The 21,286-nt window shown below is 37.2% G+C and overlaps 1 protein-coding gene across 4 annotated transcripts in view; it reads right to left on the minus strand.

The window, feature by feature from the left end:
- Oscillin (glucosamine-6-phosphate isomerase Oscillin) overlaps positions 1–21,286 on the minus strand; it is an 80,130-nt gene that overhangs the window by 24,097 nt on the left and 34,747 nt on the right. For 3 of the 4 annotated variants that reach the window (XM_081737844.1, XM_081737842.1, XM_081737843.1), the window contains exon 7: positions 13,335–13,409. The exons of the other annotated variant lie outside the window; for it this stretch is intronic. In XM_081737844.1, coding sequence (XP_081593970.1) covers positions 13,350–13,409 — 60 coding nt within the window. In that variant the 3' untranslated portion in view covers positions 13,335–13,349. The remainder of the gene's footprint in view (positions 1–13,334; positions 13,410–21,286) is intronic. 4 annotated transcript variants of the gene reach the window in all.

Genomic DNA, 21,286 nt, shown 5'->3' on the forward strand with positions numbered 1-21,286 from the left:
CAAGTGTCAAGTGTGCACAGACATCTATTGAGGAAACTCCACACTACATATTGTAAAGATAATTAATATATTTAAAACACTATACTATTTAAAACAAATTCTGCATTAATGGAATGCACAATATAAATGTGCTAATGTGCTTTTCTAAATTTCTATTGCACAAAATGTGCCAAGTGGACTTTAGAATACAGACTTGGTTTTTGAACTTAAATTGTCTTTCGTCTCCTGTTTTGATGTTATCTTTTGTTATCATGCAACCCTGGAACACAACACTTTTTATGGTACACATTTCTAGAACTGGTGAGAATAAACTTAAACTATTCTTCGTTAAAGCACTCAGTTGGTCTACTAAGTTGTGTTTTTATAACAAGTGTATATATGCTAATCCAGGTGTTACTGTTGTGTACGACTAGCTAATCAAATTAGTTCACACCGTTGTACCGAGGAAATTACGCTTAGCTGTGATGCGTATGTGAGTGGTTTAAAGTGATCAAACGTTTCAACAGTGTGTGTGTGTGTGGATCAAGTCAAATTTCACGAATTCTAGTAAGAACTTTATATTAAATTTAATATTTCATAGGATGAATAGATTGTCAATTAACACATGTTCCATAAAAAAAATAAAAACTTTTAGATATGCAAAAAAAAAAAAAAAGTTATGGCATAATGTCTACAAAATCCTCTTGCTACTACAAAATGGCATTTGTTTGTATTGAGATGTGGGCCTACAGCTTAATATGGGATCTGAAACACACAAACTACTACTAGGAATCGAATTAAGATCTCCCACATACCGTAGAAGACGATATAACTATCCATTTAGGTACAAAGGAGCCGCCAATATTCACACGCACGAGCTAAAGCTGATAAAAAGCTGCTTAAAAAAAGTTTCACTAAATACCAAGTTTTCTGATACCCTCTCAACCTTTTGCGACTTCAGACTACGCGGGATGAGAGCTAATATTGTGAAGAGACTAATATTTATTGACTTTCGTTGATCTCCCACAAAATCATTTATTCTTTAAGACTTATCTTCGGTGTTGTAAGACTATTCCTTTTTTTTTTTCCTTTTCTTCCTAATTACATAAAGCTATCTCTTATGTGTCGAAGAACGCTAGTTATTCGGATGTCTTAGTTTATGAAATTCATGTATGTCTGAAAATTTAGTCTACGTTTCTCTTCCGTAATTTTGTGTTTTCGTGGCTAAATCGTGGAAGTATTTGTTTATGTTATATAATGTATTATGTCAATGTGTATTTTATATAATAAAGCTAAGAGAGCTCCTTTCCTAACTATCTGTCCATCTCTAACGTCATGAGTACCTGTTGGGACGAAAACATCTCATCTACACGTGTCTGGAGTCAGCAAAATTACCAAAAGATCTTCGTCTTTAAATACTCCCTCCATCCCGAAAACAGGGAGTCACACGGAGCCTTTGGAGTCACACGGAGCCTTCGAAGTCACACGGAGCCTTCAAAGTCACACGGAACCTTTGGAGTCGCTTGGAGACTTTGGAGTCGGTTATCGAGGTCTTTAGTCGCGAAGTTATCAAAAAACAGTCATCGGAGTCGGTCCGGGGAGTGCACGGCAGTCAATCGGGCACTTCGGGAGTAACTTGGAAAACAAACCGAACAGTCTATAATTCGGTTTTCGATATATTAAACACCAAACAAACAACAGGAAAAAGCCCAGCAGAGAAGATAAAGCTTCAGGTACTGAGACGTCAGATTTCTTCCTTTATCTTCCTCACCTCTCACCTACCCATTCTCTCTCTTTCTCCAAAAAAAGCTAAAATTCTTATTTTTATTTCTTATAAAATCAAACGGGTGTCGTCCGGTTCCAGGACCCGTTCTACCCTTAAAAAACATCCCAAAAATCTCACTTTGACGACACAGCTTTCTTTGAAAATACTTTTCAAATTAAGCACCCGTAAAAATATGATGGCACAAATACTTTTTTCATACTGATCCTAATTTTAAGTGCCATAAGATAATGATTCTCGATACATATGATTTTTGACGTACACTCAAAGGGAAAAAATAATTACTATATGACATCATGAGACTGAAAAGTTAGATAATTGGGAAGTCACGGTCAACGAATCTGCCAACAAATGCTCCACCCAAAAGATTCATACCATGACGCCTCCAATATGGTGATGCACTATCTTTGTTGCAAGATTTTGTTCAGGTTTTAACTTCTCTATCTTGCAGAAACTTGCAGAACCGCTTAATGTTGCAACATGGTACTGTATATGAGGCAATTCGTGTAGTAAAAGGCGGACCAAGGAAGGCTAGTTTCCTGAAAATGCATTCTAACAGTTAAAATAATCGTCCATTTATGTTGAAACTCTATTTCCAAAGAAAAGAGAAACGATTTCTACAAACTATGCACACAGATACGAGAATTGGTTGCAACGGAACTGTTTCGTTACTACTCGATGATTTCCGAGCATTCAAATTGCAGGAAACTTTGTTGAGTTCCTGCTTACTACTAAGAACGCCTAATACGTTTCACTGACTTTTTTTTTTCGGCCCGCTTGCCTCTACTTAGTGTAGTGGAATATAGTTTGTAGGATTCCATGTAATTAGATCAATATTTATTATTTGTCTTTGCTATTTATAGCTTTTTATGCTAAAATTAAGAAACATGGTTTATTTATTTATTTATTTATTCGTTACTTGAGTTGAGTTGATTTTGAGTTTAACGTCCCGTTCAGCAGCGAGGCTATATGAGACGTGGACCTACTGATTAACGTGGAATCTGAACCACATGAGCTCCCGCCGGGAATCGAAGCCGGGTCTCCCACGCCAACCGTTTAACCACGAAGAATCTCTCTTTTTTTCTTTTTTGTTATGTTTACAACAAAACCAATGTGTACAAAGTACACAGACACTTAAAATTTCACTTTCTTACACTACTTTCTCAAGACATTAATGTTATCTTCCATTTTATATATTATTCCAAAATATCTAGATATTTTTTTAAAAAACCATTGTCAAATTGGTGTGCTCATTTCCACTATAAACAAATTAAATTTTGCATTCAGGCATTAATTGCTACATACTATCTTCTATTCGGTTTGTTTACTCTTGAAAGTTATCATGCATTTAATTTATTTTAACCTCACATAAATGTGTTTCATGCTATGCATTAACAATAATACTTTTTTTTCTGATTTATGGGTATAATTATATTGTTTATATATTTAATCTTTAAAGCCGTACAGAGATAAGAATATGTAAAGGGTTCCATTTATAATGTAATAAATTAATTTTCCTAAGAACTACATAAGCTTCCTAAGAAGTTGTAGCTCCTGAAATATCATGGCGAATCTTAGGAAGGCATGAAGCTGTATTTTCCCCCCTCCATGACAAATGGGGAAATCCTTAATATTTTTAAATAACAAACTTTAATTACAGAAAAAAAAAATCCCGAATACATGAAAGCCGTGAGCGTATTCAAGAGCTACGGCATTTAAAGGATTAAAAACAATGAAATTAATTTATTCTTTTATTTTCTTTGTTTCATAGTACAACTCTCTTTAAACAATATATATTTCTGAACTCCTTTCGCTAAACTCTTTCATTTAATACTCCACAGCACGTGTTTCAAGCACACACTATAGTGCACAGCGTCCGCCATGCTGAGTTTTACGTGACGTCATATAACTGTTATCCCTCCTGAGATTAAGACGAAATCTCTCAACGCCTTATTCGTCAAATTCTTCTACGAAGTTTTCATGCTACGTAGAAATTTGTGTTTCAACATAATGTTTAGCGTCTGTCATATGGAATTTTGCGTCACGTCATTTACCCAATTATCACTTCTGAGATTGTAAGGGTCGAACGGAAAATGAATGAGAGGGCTTTTAGAAATGATGGCGAAAAGAACAACTGAAAAATGAAATAAAAAACTATTCGCTCATTTGGGAATCGCCCAAGGCTCTCATTCCCCGGTAAGGTAATCAAAATTCACCCATTGGGCAACCCCAACTCAAGTTTATGTCTTGAAGTAAGTTCTATATGCAAGTCACCATATTGAAAGCCACTCCACTCTTGTCTGGTAGGAGCGACAGGGTCCAAACCCAGGCTATCTCTAATTACGGTAGAAGTATACCGTACATTACTGCAACTTATGACTCATCCAGACCATATGGGAGGTTGAGTGCTTCCCCGGTAGGTGAGACAATAATTACTTACCTCAGAGCATTCAATTTCTGCCTTAGTCCAATGATCCATGTTAATGACCCATTTCTTTGAGAGGATAGTACGACGCCTGGTTGGCACTTCACGCCTCACAGTAACGGATCCCTCATTACCATCTCACCTCTACCTTATGTCCATCATTGTGCTGTATTACTCTACGACGAAGAGTATTGCCTTACCACAGCAATGCTTTATTTCTTCCAAACGTCGAGCAACTGTCTTTATCTTGCTTCTTTGGATGCCTTCGACATATGGTGACCAGCGCACTAAGTTTAGGCTACTCCCCGTTTCTCAGCACAGGCTTGGAACCGGCCATGGCGAAAGAACCAATCAGTGGTATTTGTTCTTCTTTAACGTGCGTTATCTAATAAGCTCCTATAGCACCAGTAACAAGAAGCCATTGACTCTGAACACAGCAATTTTGTGGGAAAATGCGCTGTTAGTATCATCATCTTTAAGTATAAGAGTTTTATCTAAGATGAGCCACTCAGTCAAGATTTTTTTTTTTTTTTTTTTAACTTTGCTCTACTTTTTCACCTAATTATGAGTTGCAACTCTTTAAGTTTATGGCACTTACTGGGATATGACTTCTGTGACACAGTTTGTCCTTGGCCTGAGTTATTGAAATATCGATCACATGACAATATTGTCGTACGAAATGTTATTTTCAATCGAACAACATGCAATGATGTCGGTTGAAATGAGTTTGTTATTACAAACTTGGCAATATCGCTGTTGCAGCTTAGTATAATTGCTATGGGTCTCTCTCAGCAGCAGGAGCACAAAATAGCATAGCAAATTCGGCTGTAAAAGACATGATAAATATATCTTTCCTTCGCCGATTTAGGAACTTAGAAAAATGGAATTTGCTTCATTTTCCCAAGATTCACCGTAATATTTTTTCAAGACATTTTTTTCCCATAGTTAATCGAACAATTAGTTTAAAACTTTTCGACCAATAGATCCAAAGTTTTATTAATAATGATTTTTTAGGGAAAAAAAGGAAAAGAAAAAAAAAATGAAAAAAAAAATATTTTGAAAAAATATAGTTTGAACATTTGTCGGTGCATATGAATGGTAACATGCTACAAAGATTCATCACTAGCAGATAAGAGATGGGGTAAGTTCTTTGGATTTCGTCTATTTTCGGTTAATATAAACGGATTTACTCGTTTATTCTTTCAATGTATGCCTTTGTTCATGCATATTATGTACACTCAATTAAATTCCTGCCATAGCTGGTCCAGTGGCTAGCGCACGCGCCTACGTTCGATTTCCGGTGGAAATGCACTACAGTGGTTCGGATCCCACATTAAAATGTAGATCTACATCTCATACAATCTCGGTCTTGAAAAGAGACGCTAACCTTCAAGAACTAAACAAACAATTGAAAAAATATATTGTAATGTCCCACATGATGTGTTTAAATAACTCTTTGCGCCAGTGTTTACAAACACCAACACGTGGTTTAGCAAGAGGATTCCACACACTAGATGGATCTATTAACACCTGGAGACGATGGGCTTCTGGCCCCTCCCATGGAGCAGACGAGCAACAGCGCCACCGCGCTCAAGGACCTCTATAAATTGGCTGGATGACGGCAATTCTGTGCCAGTTTACTGGTGCCCCTCCTATTGTTTGCTTCGGAACATTAGGAGTAACCTAACCCAAGTCCTCTAGTCTGCTACGGAACTACGCCTATCTCCTGACTTAGCCTGCTACGGGGCTCTGTTGGCCACTAACCATCCCTCTGCTTGCCACGGAGCATTGGGTCCCTAACTTCACTCTGCTGCGGGGCTCTGTAGAGATCCTGTCTACGACCTTACGGTCAAAGACTATCTGTAACTAACCTTGCAAACTTGGGGAGATTATTTGTACATTATTTTGTAAAAATACTTTTTATAGTGGAAAATTTCATAATAAAAACCGGTAGTGGGAGTCGATTCCGGACACTCTTTTTATTAATGCTCTACCTATATCCTATATGGAACGAAGTTTTACAATATCAAGTGCTATAGTCAGCAGTTCACGTATTATTCGGCGATGAAGATTATGGATTGACATGGGTAATACTAGTATAAATTTTGATTTTAACGAACCACAAAAATAACTTTATTCTTTAAAATGAATTCACTGTATTTGGTTATTAGTATTAGCACACAGCTGCTCACGCCATGCAAAACTCAGATGCGATTTATCTACACTGTAACAAATCATGCTTTTAACAAAAGTTTAATTTTAAAATAAGGTTAATGAAACAAAAATATTTTAAGCATTGCAGTTAAGAAACGAAAATATCTCTAGCATAACTATTAGCCATAACGAAGCCCAGCATTCAATATCTACGTCTAAATAAATAAAAGCATTAAATCATTCTAATATATCATACCATAAATTAAAATTAATGCAACATTAGAAACTAATTCTAAGATAACGAGACGGGATACCGATACAACAGTTCCTACTTGGAAAATGAGAACAACCACCAATGAATGTAACCTTCTCCGCTAACCTAACGGCTATCGCGCGCACCTTTGGTGTACGGCGTCCAGGGTTCAATTGTAGGAGAGCACTGAACGCCTTACGATGGTTCTGATTTCACTTCAAATTGTACGTTCATGTCACACACAGCCTCGGTGGTAAAAAGAGACGCAAAAGTTCAATAAATAAACAAAGAAGCAATGAACGCAATTGTAGCGTTTCAATATGATCGTAACTACATCCATGGACTATTGAAAGAAGCATTTCGTTGTGAAACAGAACTTAGACTTGAAACATAGGGTCAGTGTTGCCAGATATGAAGATTAAAAAGTAGCGAGATGGAGCTCCAAAAGTAGCGGATTTGAACTATTTACAGTCGAAACGCAAAAATGTCAGATGTCTAGGTTGGCAATGGTCAAGCGGTGACCACAATTTCAGCTTGTTGGCGGTGGCGTGTTAGGGCAAATCCCATATTACATCAGTGCAGTAGAACTGCAGTACGCAATGAACTGGGCAGGCGGTGATAGTATAAAATGGGCAACTTTCCTGATTTTCTTGGAGACATGTTTGCTTAAGAGTCTTCATCCCGGCGAAATTAAAATACCGCTAATTTTACAGTAATTATGTGATATCTTCAAATAGATAAAAGATAATCGAAATGTGGAACAAGAGCGCCCTAGACAATATTATTTTACATGAGAAACCGTTATCACGACTCACTTATCTGCTTTCGATTTCGAGCCATTTTGAAAATCGGTATTTATTTTCGCGTTTCAAAACAGCTGAAAACGGAAAGCCACTAGGAGACTTGTGATAACGGTACCTCACGCAAAATAATATTGTCTAGGGCGCTCTTATTCCATATTTCAATTATCTTTTATCTATTTGAAGATATCACATAATTACTGTAAAATTAGCGATATTTTAATTTCGCCGGGATGAAGACTCTTAAGTCAGATTTGTGGACTCTGAAATACACTTTACAACGTTTACAGTGTGTTTATTCACTGTTATTCATCACTCCTTTAATTCAGTTGCTAAATTCTTTATCTGGGAGCCATGCATTTTCGAAGATTTATTGTAACTCCACTTACACATTATGTCACTATGGACAATACAGGAACACAATTAAAATTGTGATGTTCATCTTTACACAGCTCCGCACAACTATAGGCCCCGACACTAACTAATGCAGCAACACGGTCAGTGACACTGCAACAATGCAAACTTAACAAAAGTCTAGTATTGCCAGATCTGGAGATTAAAAAGTACTAATACAAGATCTGAACTAGTATCAAACATGTTAGTTTTAGTAAAACTACTGTTCACTGTGAATAGAATCCTCAACAAACAAAACTTTTATAGTATTAAAGAAAACTAATAATTGGTGATTTCATATATAAAAATAAAAAAGTAGCGTTTTCTTAAGAGTCATAGACTGCAGATTTAAAAGTAGCCCAAAAAAGTAGCATGTAGCCCAATTTAAAATTTTGGTAGCGAGGGAACTTAAAAAATCGCCCAATCCGCTACTTGTAGCCCAGTCTGGCAACACTGCACGAGGATGTATCCCCTAACCATTCAGTTACTAACAACTTTAAAAAAAATAAATAAAATAAAACAAAATAAACTCGCAATAATTAAATCCCGGTTACATTATGGTTAGTTATACAATACTACAAGAGAACACATTAATCGCCGAATGAGTGTGGAACACATCGCCTCCAAAGCTGGCATTTTCGTGGAATCTGTATCGTCACACTATCGTCAGACCGGCTGGTTCGAGGCCGAGATTGTCTTGGCACATTATCACACAACGTTCTGTCTTCTTTCAACTGTCACACTAGGGTGGTCCTTATTTCTCAAGTTGTGTATATCTGAGACCGCACCCCTTAATATTTTTCCTTTTAATGAGAAAAGTGTTATCTGTAAATTTCAGTTCGTTATGACAACGATAAATGGTGCCGCAAAGACATTTTAATCTTTATAGGAATAAGATTTAGAAAACAGTAGTTTCCTATGTTGCTCAATAGATGACAATACATTCACAGACGTAGATTATTCTACTTAATCCCATTTCTTAAGTAATTTGGAGCAGATTTATGAACAAAATTAAATTGGAAATAATAAATAAATGTCAAACAATTTTTTTTACGACCGTTTACAACTAAATCGTTCTCCCCTTTGATCTTAATTACAACTGTTATTGTAAATAAATCAATTTTAGACTACTTGTAACATGTATTTGAATTTTCCTGTTTTGCATTTATGATCTTTTGATATGACTGTTACTTTTAGGGAATTGAAGTTCCATTGTGGGTCTTGTATCATTACATGTGATTAACTGAACAAAGTGATCATTATGTGTTCGGTGTCTAGTGAAATCAGTTATCGTAGTGGGATTTACCTCGTTGGTAATATGAGTGAACAGATATTGGGTTGTAAGTTACTGTCCAACAGACAAGTACTTGGTGCATTCTTTTATAACATACGAATGTGAAATTACCTTTAAGAGAGAATGCTCGGTTAGTAATTCGTGAAACAGAAATTTTTTGGTCTAAAGCAAGAATACCGTTCAAGGATACTCACCACAGCACAGAAAATACAATTCCAATGGAAGGAGTAGATTCTGATGAGATAGTGACAGGATCTTCGAGAAGAGGGAAAGTACGTTTTATTACTCCATGACTCGTTGCGGCTTTTGATCACTATAAATTGATTGATAGAGCTCCATGCGCATATTAATCGCAACAGCAGAGGCATTGGAGTGGATTTTAGTTTAGCGTCCCTTTCAGCAGCGAGGCTATGTGAGACGTGGACCTACTGATTAACGTGGAATCCGAACCACATGAGCTCCCGAGCAGAGGCATTGGGACATAACTTCTTCTAATACTGGACGTATCAATGGAGCTTGTATTCTTCTTGAACAAAAATTGGAAAAAGATCTTTTATATCTTCTGTGTAGGCATCACATTTTTGAATTGATGTTAAAGTGTGTATTTGAAGAATGTATTTCAGTTTCTTCCAGTACAGAAGTACCAATTTTTAAAAGTTTTCAGAAAGAGTGACCGAGATTTCAACACAATAATTTTGTTACATTAATTTCTAATCGAAGTGTTAATTCAGTTCTTTGCAATATGAAGAAAGATAAACTAGTTTCTACTGTTCAAAATTTGGAAATGCAGAGAAGATTACAGAGAACTTTTGGAGCTTACAGTAATTTTTCTAGCAAGTACTCCTCCTGGAGGTATTTCTTTCCGTTTCCCTGGAGCTGTACATCAGGCAAGGTGGATGGAAAAAACCTTATGATGTTTAAAAATATTTCTCTTTAGTAATCAGTTTAAATTAAATGAGCGGGGAGAAGAAGAACTGCGTCAAGTTTGCACTTTTCCTGTTCTAAAAACCTTGGTTTACTTGGTTTTCTTGTCCCAGTGCATCTCGTTCACCACAAGATTTACAATTTTTGAAGAGTTTTCAAACGTACAAACTCATAAACTCTGATGTCTCGAGAGTGACTTTATTTAAGTTTTCCTAACATCTTTGGTACCTCTCGAAGGAGTGTGAGCACTTTTATTTTTTGACGAGAATATCAATAATGAACAAAACACAAAATAGCAGAAAAAATTAAAAATAGTGACAGTTCATATGAAACGATGAAGCGATTTGAACTGCACGCTAGTGAAATTGAAGAAAAAGAAATTGCTGATTTTGTGATAGGAAATACGAAGTTCTTCGAAAGGTTTCGGATTTCTACAGGTTTTCTAGACCTTGATCCGGTTTGTTGGTCAACAAATGATGAATTTCTTTTCGGGAAAAATGTAGTTGATAAGCTGCATGCTACAAATGACGCAGCGGAAAGAGCGGAAAGTAAATGGAAAATCACAATGCAGTTCTAACTAAAAATGAAGAACAGAAACAATTCCTTTTATAAGTGGTGAATAGAAATTTGTTTCCAGGATGTGGAAAAGCTGCTTTGCGTAAAAAGTAAAAGTTATCATTAAGTCGATTTACGATTCAAATATATTTTTTGTCCATTTTTTGGTATATCAGCCACTATCATTACATTTTTTACTTGTATTTATTAGCTGATTGATTTCTAACTCATGTAAATTTTACTAACGAAGCAAGTGGCATGAGAAACAAATCCAAATATCTTTTCCACAGTGGTTCATAACACTATGCATTACCGTAAGTACTATATATACGGACGATGATCATGATGCTTGTAGCTTGTTGCCTGATAACCAACCGACTGTATTTGAAACTCAGTCAATTCTGAATTACAGAGGAAAGCTTTATATTGTCCTATTTACATTTGTGGTAATTATTATACGTTTATTGACAAATAGTAAATCGAGTGCCATTGAAATTCAAATGGATTTATTTTTACAGAAATCAACTGCTTTGCGGCACGGGTTAACGTTGATGGATTTTTGTGAAATTTTGTGTATGATGTTTCTATTACCAAAGGAAAAGAAAGAGGGGGTGCGGCGGAAGAAATTCGAAAATTTATTTTTTCCCATATACCTAAGTACCACCCTACTGTCACACCCACGATGGTAAAATGTAACGTCCTAGGCGAGATAACACCATCTATAAATGTAACGTATATAGGAACCACCATGTAAAATATAACGATCAATTTATATTATACATATATTTTTACGTTACATTTCAACCCATAGTCCGTGTAAGTTTTAAAAAATGTCAAAATGATCCAATCACATTAAATCAGGCACGACATCCATTAATTATATTTTTCTTTTTTTCGGTTGTCATAGCAACGTTTTAAACAAGTATCTGCTGTTATGATAACTATAAATGCAGATTACACTTATAAAACCAATATATACTTTAACTATTGAGATTAAATCTTATTTTTTTCTATTTAGAATCAACAACCGTTGCCCAAAACCAAGATATAAAAATAGAAGAAATTACAAAATTAGATATACAATATCGTAGTAATGGCAGATTAGACACATCCATAACACCATCATCGCATCTACTGGCGAGGAGTTTCAAGCGGCGCCACGACACGCAAATAGAGAAAACGAATGATTACACGCTGTTCTTGTAACGAAAACGTGTATGGTACGTATAAAAAACAGTAATCACTCTCACCGTTGCCGCTCGAGCTCTGTGTGCCGTACGGTGTTGCCATCTCTATCACGCATTGACAACGAGTACTCGCGTATTTTAAAAGAAACAGAACGTTTCTATTTGATACCAGACCTGAGAAAAAAAAAAAAAAAAACTAGAAGTGTTAGAATTTGAATGCACCTCGTACACAATAAGGATGAAATTTGGTATTTGGATTTTTCACTTAAAATAATTAACCACTTAACTTAAAACCACGAATTATTACGTTTTTTCCCCCCTAAAATTATGATCACGAATATATTCGTGCAAAGAAAAAAGATTTGAATATAAATTTAAACGGCGATTCCTTACGTTCGCCATACGCACCGGAGTGTATGGGGTATCCGCTAGATGTGGTACCGATTTCTCTGTAAATTTGAAGGGGGGCGGGCACTCAGACGCAGGTGTATATATAAGGATGTTAAGATAAATTGCATTCAAATTATGCTAAATACTGTATATTCACAAATACACTAGGGGGCCCACATGAGCTTTGGGGGGCCGGGCCCCCCAGGATCGGCGCCCTTGCTTAAGATTCATTTAACTATTTTCGGCTAATATTTTCCATTGGAGGCCAATGCTTATTGACGAAATGACGGAACTGAAATAGCATATTTACATTGCACCGAGAAATCATTTGTCTGTTATTTCTCTTTGATTTTTTTTTTGTTTGTTTGTTTGTTTTTTTTTTTTTTTTGTTTCGTTTTCTCAAGATGCTAGTGTAATTTGGTAATGTTTATTGTGGAACGCACATATTCGGGATTTTAATATTTCTTGCGGGAAAATTTAAATCTCAATTTTGATCAGCTTGTAGTTCAAATAAATTGAACGAACTGAATAAAACATTGTAAAAGATTCGTTGTCGCTTCATGTACACAAAAATGTGTTCAAAAAAGTAAGACTAACAATAAGATACATCTGCTTTTATTACGAACGAATATACTCGTGGTTTTAAAATCGGTGATTTTCAAGTGCCTAATTCGGGCTTAAATTTTAGACAGTTGTAGTAATGTTTTGTTTCCACGTACCTCTACCTTCAACGTAAAAAAAAAAAAAAAAAAAAAAAAAAACCTTTTTGCGAAGAACATTATAAGTTAAGCGGTTAAACAGATGTATCAGAATTTTTATTTATACTTGACCTAGAGGGCGAGGAAAAGGAGAAGGGATGGTTCACTAAGATATTCGAATTCCGTGCGATACTTTCGAGTTCAGATGAATTTTAGAAGAAAGACGCTGAAGGACAAAAACAAAATATTATTAGTAGTAACACTGCGGATGTTTGATAGTATACGGATAAACATATAATACGCTTTTATACTTCGAGTTGCTAAATAAAATGCAAAAAATTCCAACTCTGTCAAAATAAACACAGAATAGCAAGAAAAAAACAACAAACAAAAAACCATCAGACAAGTAAACAAAGACACACAAAAGCGACATTACTACTAGTAACTAGCACAGTGTAATTTCACGCCAAAACATATACCCAGTTGCTAGCACAAATACCGTTTTTCTTTTTAGCTATTTACTGGTTGCAGCTTCTTCTTCTTCCACCAATTTCTTATGGACGGCATACAATTCCTGTGCAGTGCAAGAAGTCATGAAATTCACAATTCATTACTTCTATAACACTATCCTGCTACAAGATTTCAATCACATACGAATTAACTATACTTACATCTACACACATACACAAACACATTATATATGTATTCTAACATACATTAAAACATTATTAAAAATTTGTATAGATGTTTTATGTGCTGAAAAATTAACGTATTTTTTTAAGTGAATAAAGTTGAACAATAGTTTCCGTGAGCTTTAAGTATTGTTAAAAACTGTTTGCTAAAAAAAAAATAATAAAATAAATATAAAATAATAATAATAATAATAAATATTCTTTTATTTTCCTATTTCCACAACGCGATTGTTTTATATTTGAACTAAAGTTTAGTGTACTATATTTCAAAAAAACTTTTTGAACAGCATTATTATTTAAATTTATTTGGCTACAATTACCACTGTATTAAAACTAATGAACAGTAGCATACATCAAAATCCAAATACTTCAAACGCAGAAGCACATACTAAACGAAAAAGAAAGAAAGAAAAAAAAAGATAGAAACGTCAAGACACTATATTTCGCATAACTAATGCAACAGAAAGATATATTAACTTTCATTAATCTGTCTTCTTTAGTCTAAAGTCTCACCCATGGAACGAAAAACTGAAAGATTTTACTTTTCATTTACAATATATATAATGTTTCAAAACAACACTGACAACGTTTAGAAGGTGATTCCTGACACCAAGATATGACAAAAAGTATAGACCAATCTGGGTGCGGAAACCCGTCATTTCTGAGTTATAGGCTGCCGAAAATACACAAACACACACACACGCAAAATGAACTTTAAAGGTCCGTACCTCCAACACTATGGAACCTACCGTAGTCGGGTCAAGACTTTATTTACTTAGGAACTAATATGTGCGCTATCCACAAATATATGCTTCAGAATCCTGCGGCACTTATGCAATATTTTTTATAGAGTGAGTGTGGTTACGGACATATAATTTAAAGTACTCACCAACTACCTCTATAAATATTGTTGCCAAAGTACCGCAGGATTCTGAAACACGGATATTTGGACAGGGCACATATTAGTTCGTAAATAAAGTCTTGACCCGACTACGGTAGGTCTCATAGTACTGGAACTATGGACCTTTAGAGTTCATTTTTTCATTTTTTCGGCAGCCTGTAACTCCGGAATGATGATTTCTGCACCCAGGTTGGTCTATACTTTTTGTCTTATCTTGGTGTCAGGAATCACCTCCCAAATTGTTGGTGTTGTTTTGAAACCAACCTGTACATAGCCCTGTATACAGATAGATAGATAGATATAGGGTGAAACAAATTGAGTGTTATAAGCCAATTTCCCATCACGTATGCACCAGAAAAGTAAAGTGGAAAGGACCAAAGAGACGAGCATAAAGAGGCTAATAAAAGACTGTAAAGAGCCACTGCCTTCAGGGCCCTTATCTAACTTCTCCTGTGACCAACTTAAGCAGGATGTGTACTAAAATTCCAAAATGAAATTTCGTGACCTTTTCTTTACCAAACCTTAAAATTTCGTAACATTTTCAAGAGCGAATTTGGGTGCGAATTAGATCGAATTCTCATGCATGCGATAGAAGCATGATTTGCTTGCGATTTGGTAGAGTCTAAAGTTGACCACAGACATTTTTGGTGGTGAATTTTCACGATTTATAGAACAAAATTTTTCAGTTTGTACTTATATTTGTACAGATTTAAAAAAAAAATCGTGGCTTAAAAGCTAAATTTCTTGACTTTCATGACAATTTTCTGATTTTGTGGCTTTTTTGAGACTTTCGTGACCGATAGACACCCTGTTAAGGTTTCAAATGGCAACATAGGTTGTTCGACACATACTGGAAAACGAAACAACTTTGGTAGGAACCAAGTGTCAGTATGAGGAATTCTTTCCAAAATGGCCGCTTGTTTCAGATAAACTTATGGTCCGTAGTAGGAACAAGCAGGGAGTTGTTAAGATAATGGAATAAAGATTGGAGTACGCAAATAGCATAGGACACATCGAGTGGTGGTGTTGTGGTTAACCAGAGGGTCCCTCTGAGGAGCGTCTAAGGTTCAATTTGAAAATTTCAGATGACAATATGGGTCGAGTGACACCTCGTTCGATACATACTGGAAAACGAAACCTCTTTGGTAGGAAACAAGTGTCGATAAGAGGAACCGTTTCCAAAATGGCCATCAACAATGGGTTTGTTCCAGATAAACTTACATGGTTTATAATAAGGAAACGACATCGTAGTCTACGAACGTAGTAAAGGTCGCTTAGTTCAAGTGTCATCAAGGCCACCATCAGAGGAGTAGTTTCTAATGAACATTTTATCTGTATCACTGTTGCCATAACCTGTGATTAGACTTTGGAAGTTTTGTCGGACCATGACGCATGAAATACTACGAAGCGAGAATTTATGATCACAAAATAGTATATGCAACATGACCTATCAGTGGTTTGTTCTCGCTCAGCGGTGTTGTCATCATGACTGTCCCACTACCTAGCTGTTTGTAAGGATGGTTAATGATTTGAAGTAAAAAGACGTACTCATTGCATTGATGTGTGCACATTATAGTTGAATACATCGCATGCGGAAAAGTCGAACGCAACTGCAAGCAGTACGAAATTTCTACGAGTACTGTGCTGAAGAGTATTTCATGCAAGGAAACAGACACACGATTGCATCGATAGTGTACGTACGAATAGGACAATGGTTGTATTTGATCACTGTGATTAGTGCTAAGCGAATGTAGACGAAACTCTTGAGATGCAACACAAATGTATGGAACACGCTATCTCCAACGCTCACAACCTTCTCATATGGCATTTCTGAGTTTGGAGAGACGTCTGCGACAACAAAGTATTATTATCGAAGACGGAGATCGGGTCGCTATCCCTCTACAACAAATGCAGAACGTGCAACAGCACTCTTGGCAGCAGTAAACCTTCATGTATGTACTAGAAGCCTGGCTCGGGACAATGAACTTGATAAAAAAGATCTTCAGTGAGTATTTTACTCCATTACAAGTCGCATTCATATCATCTCACACTACATCAGGAACTGGCAGTAAGTTATTTAGATGCTAGAACTCACTTTCGTGTATAGTTGGGAAGTATGAAAAACAGAGAATAAACTTTGTATCCACCATATTATTTGGTAATGAAGCTATCTTTACGAATACAGGGCACGTAAACCGACAAAATATCTGTTATTGGGCTAGGAACAATCCACTGTGGCAGTGATTACTTCCGCATCAGTATCAGTGATCTCTCAAAATATGATGTGGCATCCTGGGTGACCATGTTATTAAGCTACATTTCTTTTATAAAAATCTTACTGGTAATACGCATGCCGCACTTATCAATAATATGTTACCACAGTTGTTAAAAGACATTACTCTCGACGAACTAATGTACGTGGTATCGACATGACAGTGCTCCTGCACACAACACACGCCACGTCAGAGCCTGTTGGACCAACGTATAGCTCATACATGCATTAAGCTTGGAGGTCATAATCACTAACCCCCACTATCTCTGACCTAGCTCTACTGAAATTTTTCCTCTGAGGTTTCGTTCAAGATCTTGTAACGTACAGTCATTGATATTATGAAGGCGCGTATTTGAGATGCGTGTACATCAATCACCGCGGAGATGGTACATGATGTGCGTGCATCCCTATGCCGCTGCTTACGGAGGTGTATGGAGTGGAGTGGATTTTGGGTTTAACGTCCCATTCAGCAGCGAGGCTATATGAGACGTGGACCTACTGATTAACGTGGAATCCGAACCACATGAGCTCCCGCCGGGAATCAAACCCGGGCCTCCCACGCCAAAGGCGCGTACGCTAACCGCTTAGCCACGGAGGAGCTCTACGGAGGTGTATGGAACAAACCGGAAGGTACACCGAGCATCATTTGTGATCCGGTAAGTGATGTACGCATTTTGTTTCACATACTGTAGCGTTTTACTTTCCGCCATCTACATGCGATTTGCCTACTCCTATTTCCCTCCCCCCCCCGTATTAGTACTACGGACCATACAAGTTTATCTGAAACATAATCCATTTTTGGCGGCCATTTTGTAAACAGTTCCCCATACTGACACTTGGTTGCTGCCAAAGTTGTTTCGTTTACCAAGATGTATCGAACGAGATATCACTCGACTTGTTTCTCACTCTTATTAGCCTATCTTTTTTCATTTTTGGTTCTTACCAGTTTGCTTTCCCAATGCACACTTGACGGGAAATTGGCTTATAACACTCAATTTGATTTACCCTGTATACGAGAGGGTGCTGATAAAAATTGAACCTTACCAAGAACAAAGTGATCTAGGAAAGCTGAAATTAGCAGGGTACATAGGGCAGGATCTGTATAGACTATGTTGCAAAATGCAATGTTCTATGATATTAACACCCTTTTCTTTTTCATTTCACAAATGAACATGGCTACATCTCCATCAAGCTTCAGTCCAGAGGAGCAAAGGACAGTCATGAAGTTTCTCTTCCTCCAAGGGAAAAGTGCGACGCAGATCTATGATGAAATGAAAGAAACTTCGGGGACCGTGGGCCATCATATGCAACTGTCAAACGCTGGGTGGCAAACTTCAGGACTGGCCATTTTGATGTTGAAGTACGAAACCCAGTGGCAAGCCTGTTTCTGTTCCCGAAAATGTGCAAGCCATTCAGGACATGATAATGGAGATCGTCGAACATCAACCAAAAGGATTGCTACATGTTTGGCCATATCACGTGAAAGAGTTGGTACCATTATTCGTAATGATCTGGATATGAGGAAGGTTGCAGTAAAGTGGATCCCCAAACTTCTGACGAAGGAACAAAAGCAGGAAAAAGTGAGAACTTCGCGGAGAGTTTTGGAACATTTTGCAAGGAGTGAGATTGGTTTGTTGGAGAAACTCATAACTGGTGATGAGACGTGGATCTATTGTTATGATCCCGAGACTAAAGAACAGTCTAAGAAATGGAAGCACAGTTCTTCTCCCTGGCCAAAGAAGTGCCGTGTGAAGAGGTCTGCACAGAAACAAATGGTAACAATCTTTTAGGATAAGGACGGAGTTCTGCAGATGGACTATCTTCCAGTGGGTGCAACAATTAATGCAGCATGCAGCAAATTACTGTGGTCTCTTGAGGAAATTCCGCGAAAATATCAAGGATAAACGTCATGGTAAGATCTCCGAAGGTGTTCTGCTTTTGCACGACAATGTCTCTTCACACACGGCATCTGAAACACAGGATACATTGGCTACCCTAGGCTTTTAAGTGATGCCTCATCCCCCTTATTTGCCTGACCTAGCTCCATTATCATCTGTTTCCGAATCTTAAAAAAAAAAAAAAATCTCAAAGGTCACCGTTTTCGGAGTTCAAGTGGCAACTGATGCTACAGATGAGTGGTTACAGAGCAGACAAAAGACTTCTATTTACAAGGACTTAAAATGTTGCAGGACAGATGTCGCAAATGCATTGACCTACTAGAGGAATATGTGAAATAGTGTGAGAGTTTCTGCTTCCTAGCTCATTTTTTTCTTGGTAAGATTCAATCTTTATCAGCACCCTCTCGTATATATACACACAGGGTGTTAATGAACTCAGTATCATAATTGGGGCCGCGGTGGCTCAGTGGTAGAGCGTTCACCTCTGGTGCTTGGGGTCCCGGGTTCGATCCCAGACCCTGCCAAGTGAACTTTGTGGTGGACAAACACCGTGTGCGTGGGTTTTCTCGGGGTTCTCCCGTTTCCTCCCACTTTCTTCATTCCACCATTTCATTCATTACTCATCATCACCGTCTCCTTTAGCCTAACCGGCATAACCGTGGGACGTAAAACTCAAAGATTTCATTTTTCATTTTCAGTATTATAATTTTAGGAGACGATATCTCATATCAAATGAAAGAAAAAACGCCACGCTTTTCGCTCTCACTAACTTTGTCAATATGTCCAATATGCTACATGTTCATAGGGCCTTTTTTGCTTACTTCGATGTCAGGAACCACCTTCCGACGTTTGTTCCATTAATTAGGTTACGCCCTGTATGTAGATATATAATTCATTTAAAAAATAATAATCAAGATAGAACGCAGTGAAATGTATTAAAAAGATTATCGTTACAAAACACGGAAATATAAACGTGTATGAACGAACACATGAACATATTCGTTACTATTCTATTTACAAGACTCACACATCGGAAACAGGAAATTGCAAGGACAAGTTGACAAGAGACCTTTTTAACATCAATTTACATAAACACTAAACATATGTCACACTCGAGGAGAAACTAATAAAAGAAAAAAAAAGTGTCTTGATTTCCGCATATTATCTGTAAAGAATGACATTTGTCAATGTCATAACACTTGTCTAATGCACTTTATTGCAATGACCGTCTGGTTATATTTTTACTACTCAACCGCATGTAAAGTATGCAATAGTATGCGGTCACTTATTTTAACGCCTGTAATTTCAGATCATGTATTCTTAATGCGAGCAATTCAATTTTAGTTGTAAATATTATCTTGGAAACAGATTTAATTATTTTCATAAAAAGGGTACACCTGCCCTCTTTGAGTAGGTAAAACGACTTTTAAGCTAGGAAAACGCCTATTTTGCACAAGAAACTATGATTTTCATAGAAAGAAGATAATCACTGTTTACAGGTGCAAGAAAACAGCTTTAAGAAACTCATTCAGATGCAACTTCGAAACAACACATGGAGGGTTAATGATTTTCTTGACGTGGGGTGAACTTAGTTTTTGTACAGACGCGGGTATTAATAACAAATTATATATACACTAATACAAAATAAAGAACCAACAACCAGAAATTATGATTCCATGAATGAAATTTTTTAGACGCCCCCCACACGCACTCCCCCCTCTCTCCACACTATACATCATCATGCAGAAAAATTCCTACTCCCTTGTAGAGGCCGAGGTCGGTAGGGTGCTCCTGCAATCCAACTCTCCTGAAGGCGAGATTGTGTGGTGGGGGACGGCCTGGTTGCGGTTATGTCTCGTCTATCATAACTTTGGTGTTACACAAGGACGCAAAACTCCAACTTTACAAGGTGTAATAAAAGACCGTATCAGTACACTAAGTACCCTCCTCCGGCTTCAATGCAGATGATCGTAAAGGTGCCAGGTGTCATCTTCCGAAATAGCTTTCCAAGCTTCTTCCAGCTGGTGGTGTAGTTGATTAATAATATTATAGGAATTTTAGACCGGACCAGATACCGTCTAATCGAGTCCCCACATGTTCAATGAAGAATAAGTCTAATAATCTAGCACGTCTTGGAGACCGCGCTGAACAATATATGCGGTGTGTGAGTGGATATTGTCCTACTGAAAGAACACATTTTCCTGACAGTACATGAATAGAAGCAGAACCACTTGGACTATTTTAGTGGTACGCTGCAGTGGTCAATATTCCTTCTATGAACACCAGAAGCAAACTGTCATTGTAGGTTATGAGCCCACATAACACGGCGCCTGGCACTGTCCTGTATGTTACTGCCGGATACATTGTGGAAAAATGAAATGACATGAAATCTGTCAGTTTTACGCCCCACAGTTATGTCGGCTAATCTAAGGGAGACAGTGATGATGAGAAATGAATGAAATGACGGAATTAATAAAGTGGGAGGAAACGGGAGAACCCGAGGATACCCACGCAAATGGTGTTTGTCCACCACAAAGTTCACTTGGCGCGAGATGGGATCAAACCAGTGACTCCATGCACCAGAGTTGAACGCTCTATCACTGAGCCACCGCGTCCCCGGATACATTGTGGAAGACGCTAGCCAACCAATTGATGTCATACTCGCAAACGTCCATGATTGGGACAGAG

The sequence above is a fragment of the Thermobia domestica genome, chromosome 14, assembly GCF_964235325.1.
Source record: "Thermobia domestica chromosome 14, izTheDome1.hap1.1, whole genome shotgun sequence".
NCBI lineage: Eukaryota > Metazoa > Arthropoda > Insecta > Zygentoma > Lepismatidae > Thermobia > Thermobia domestica.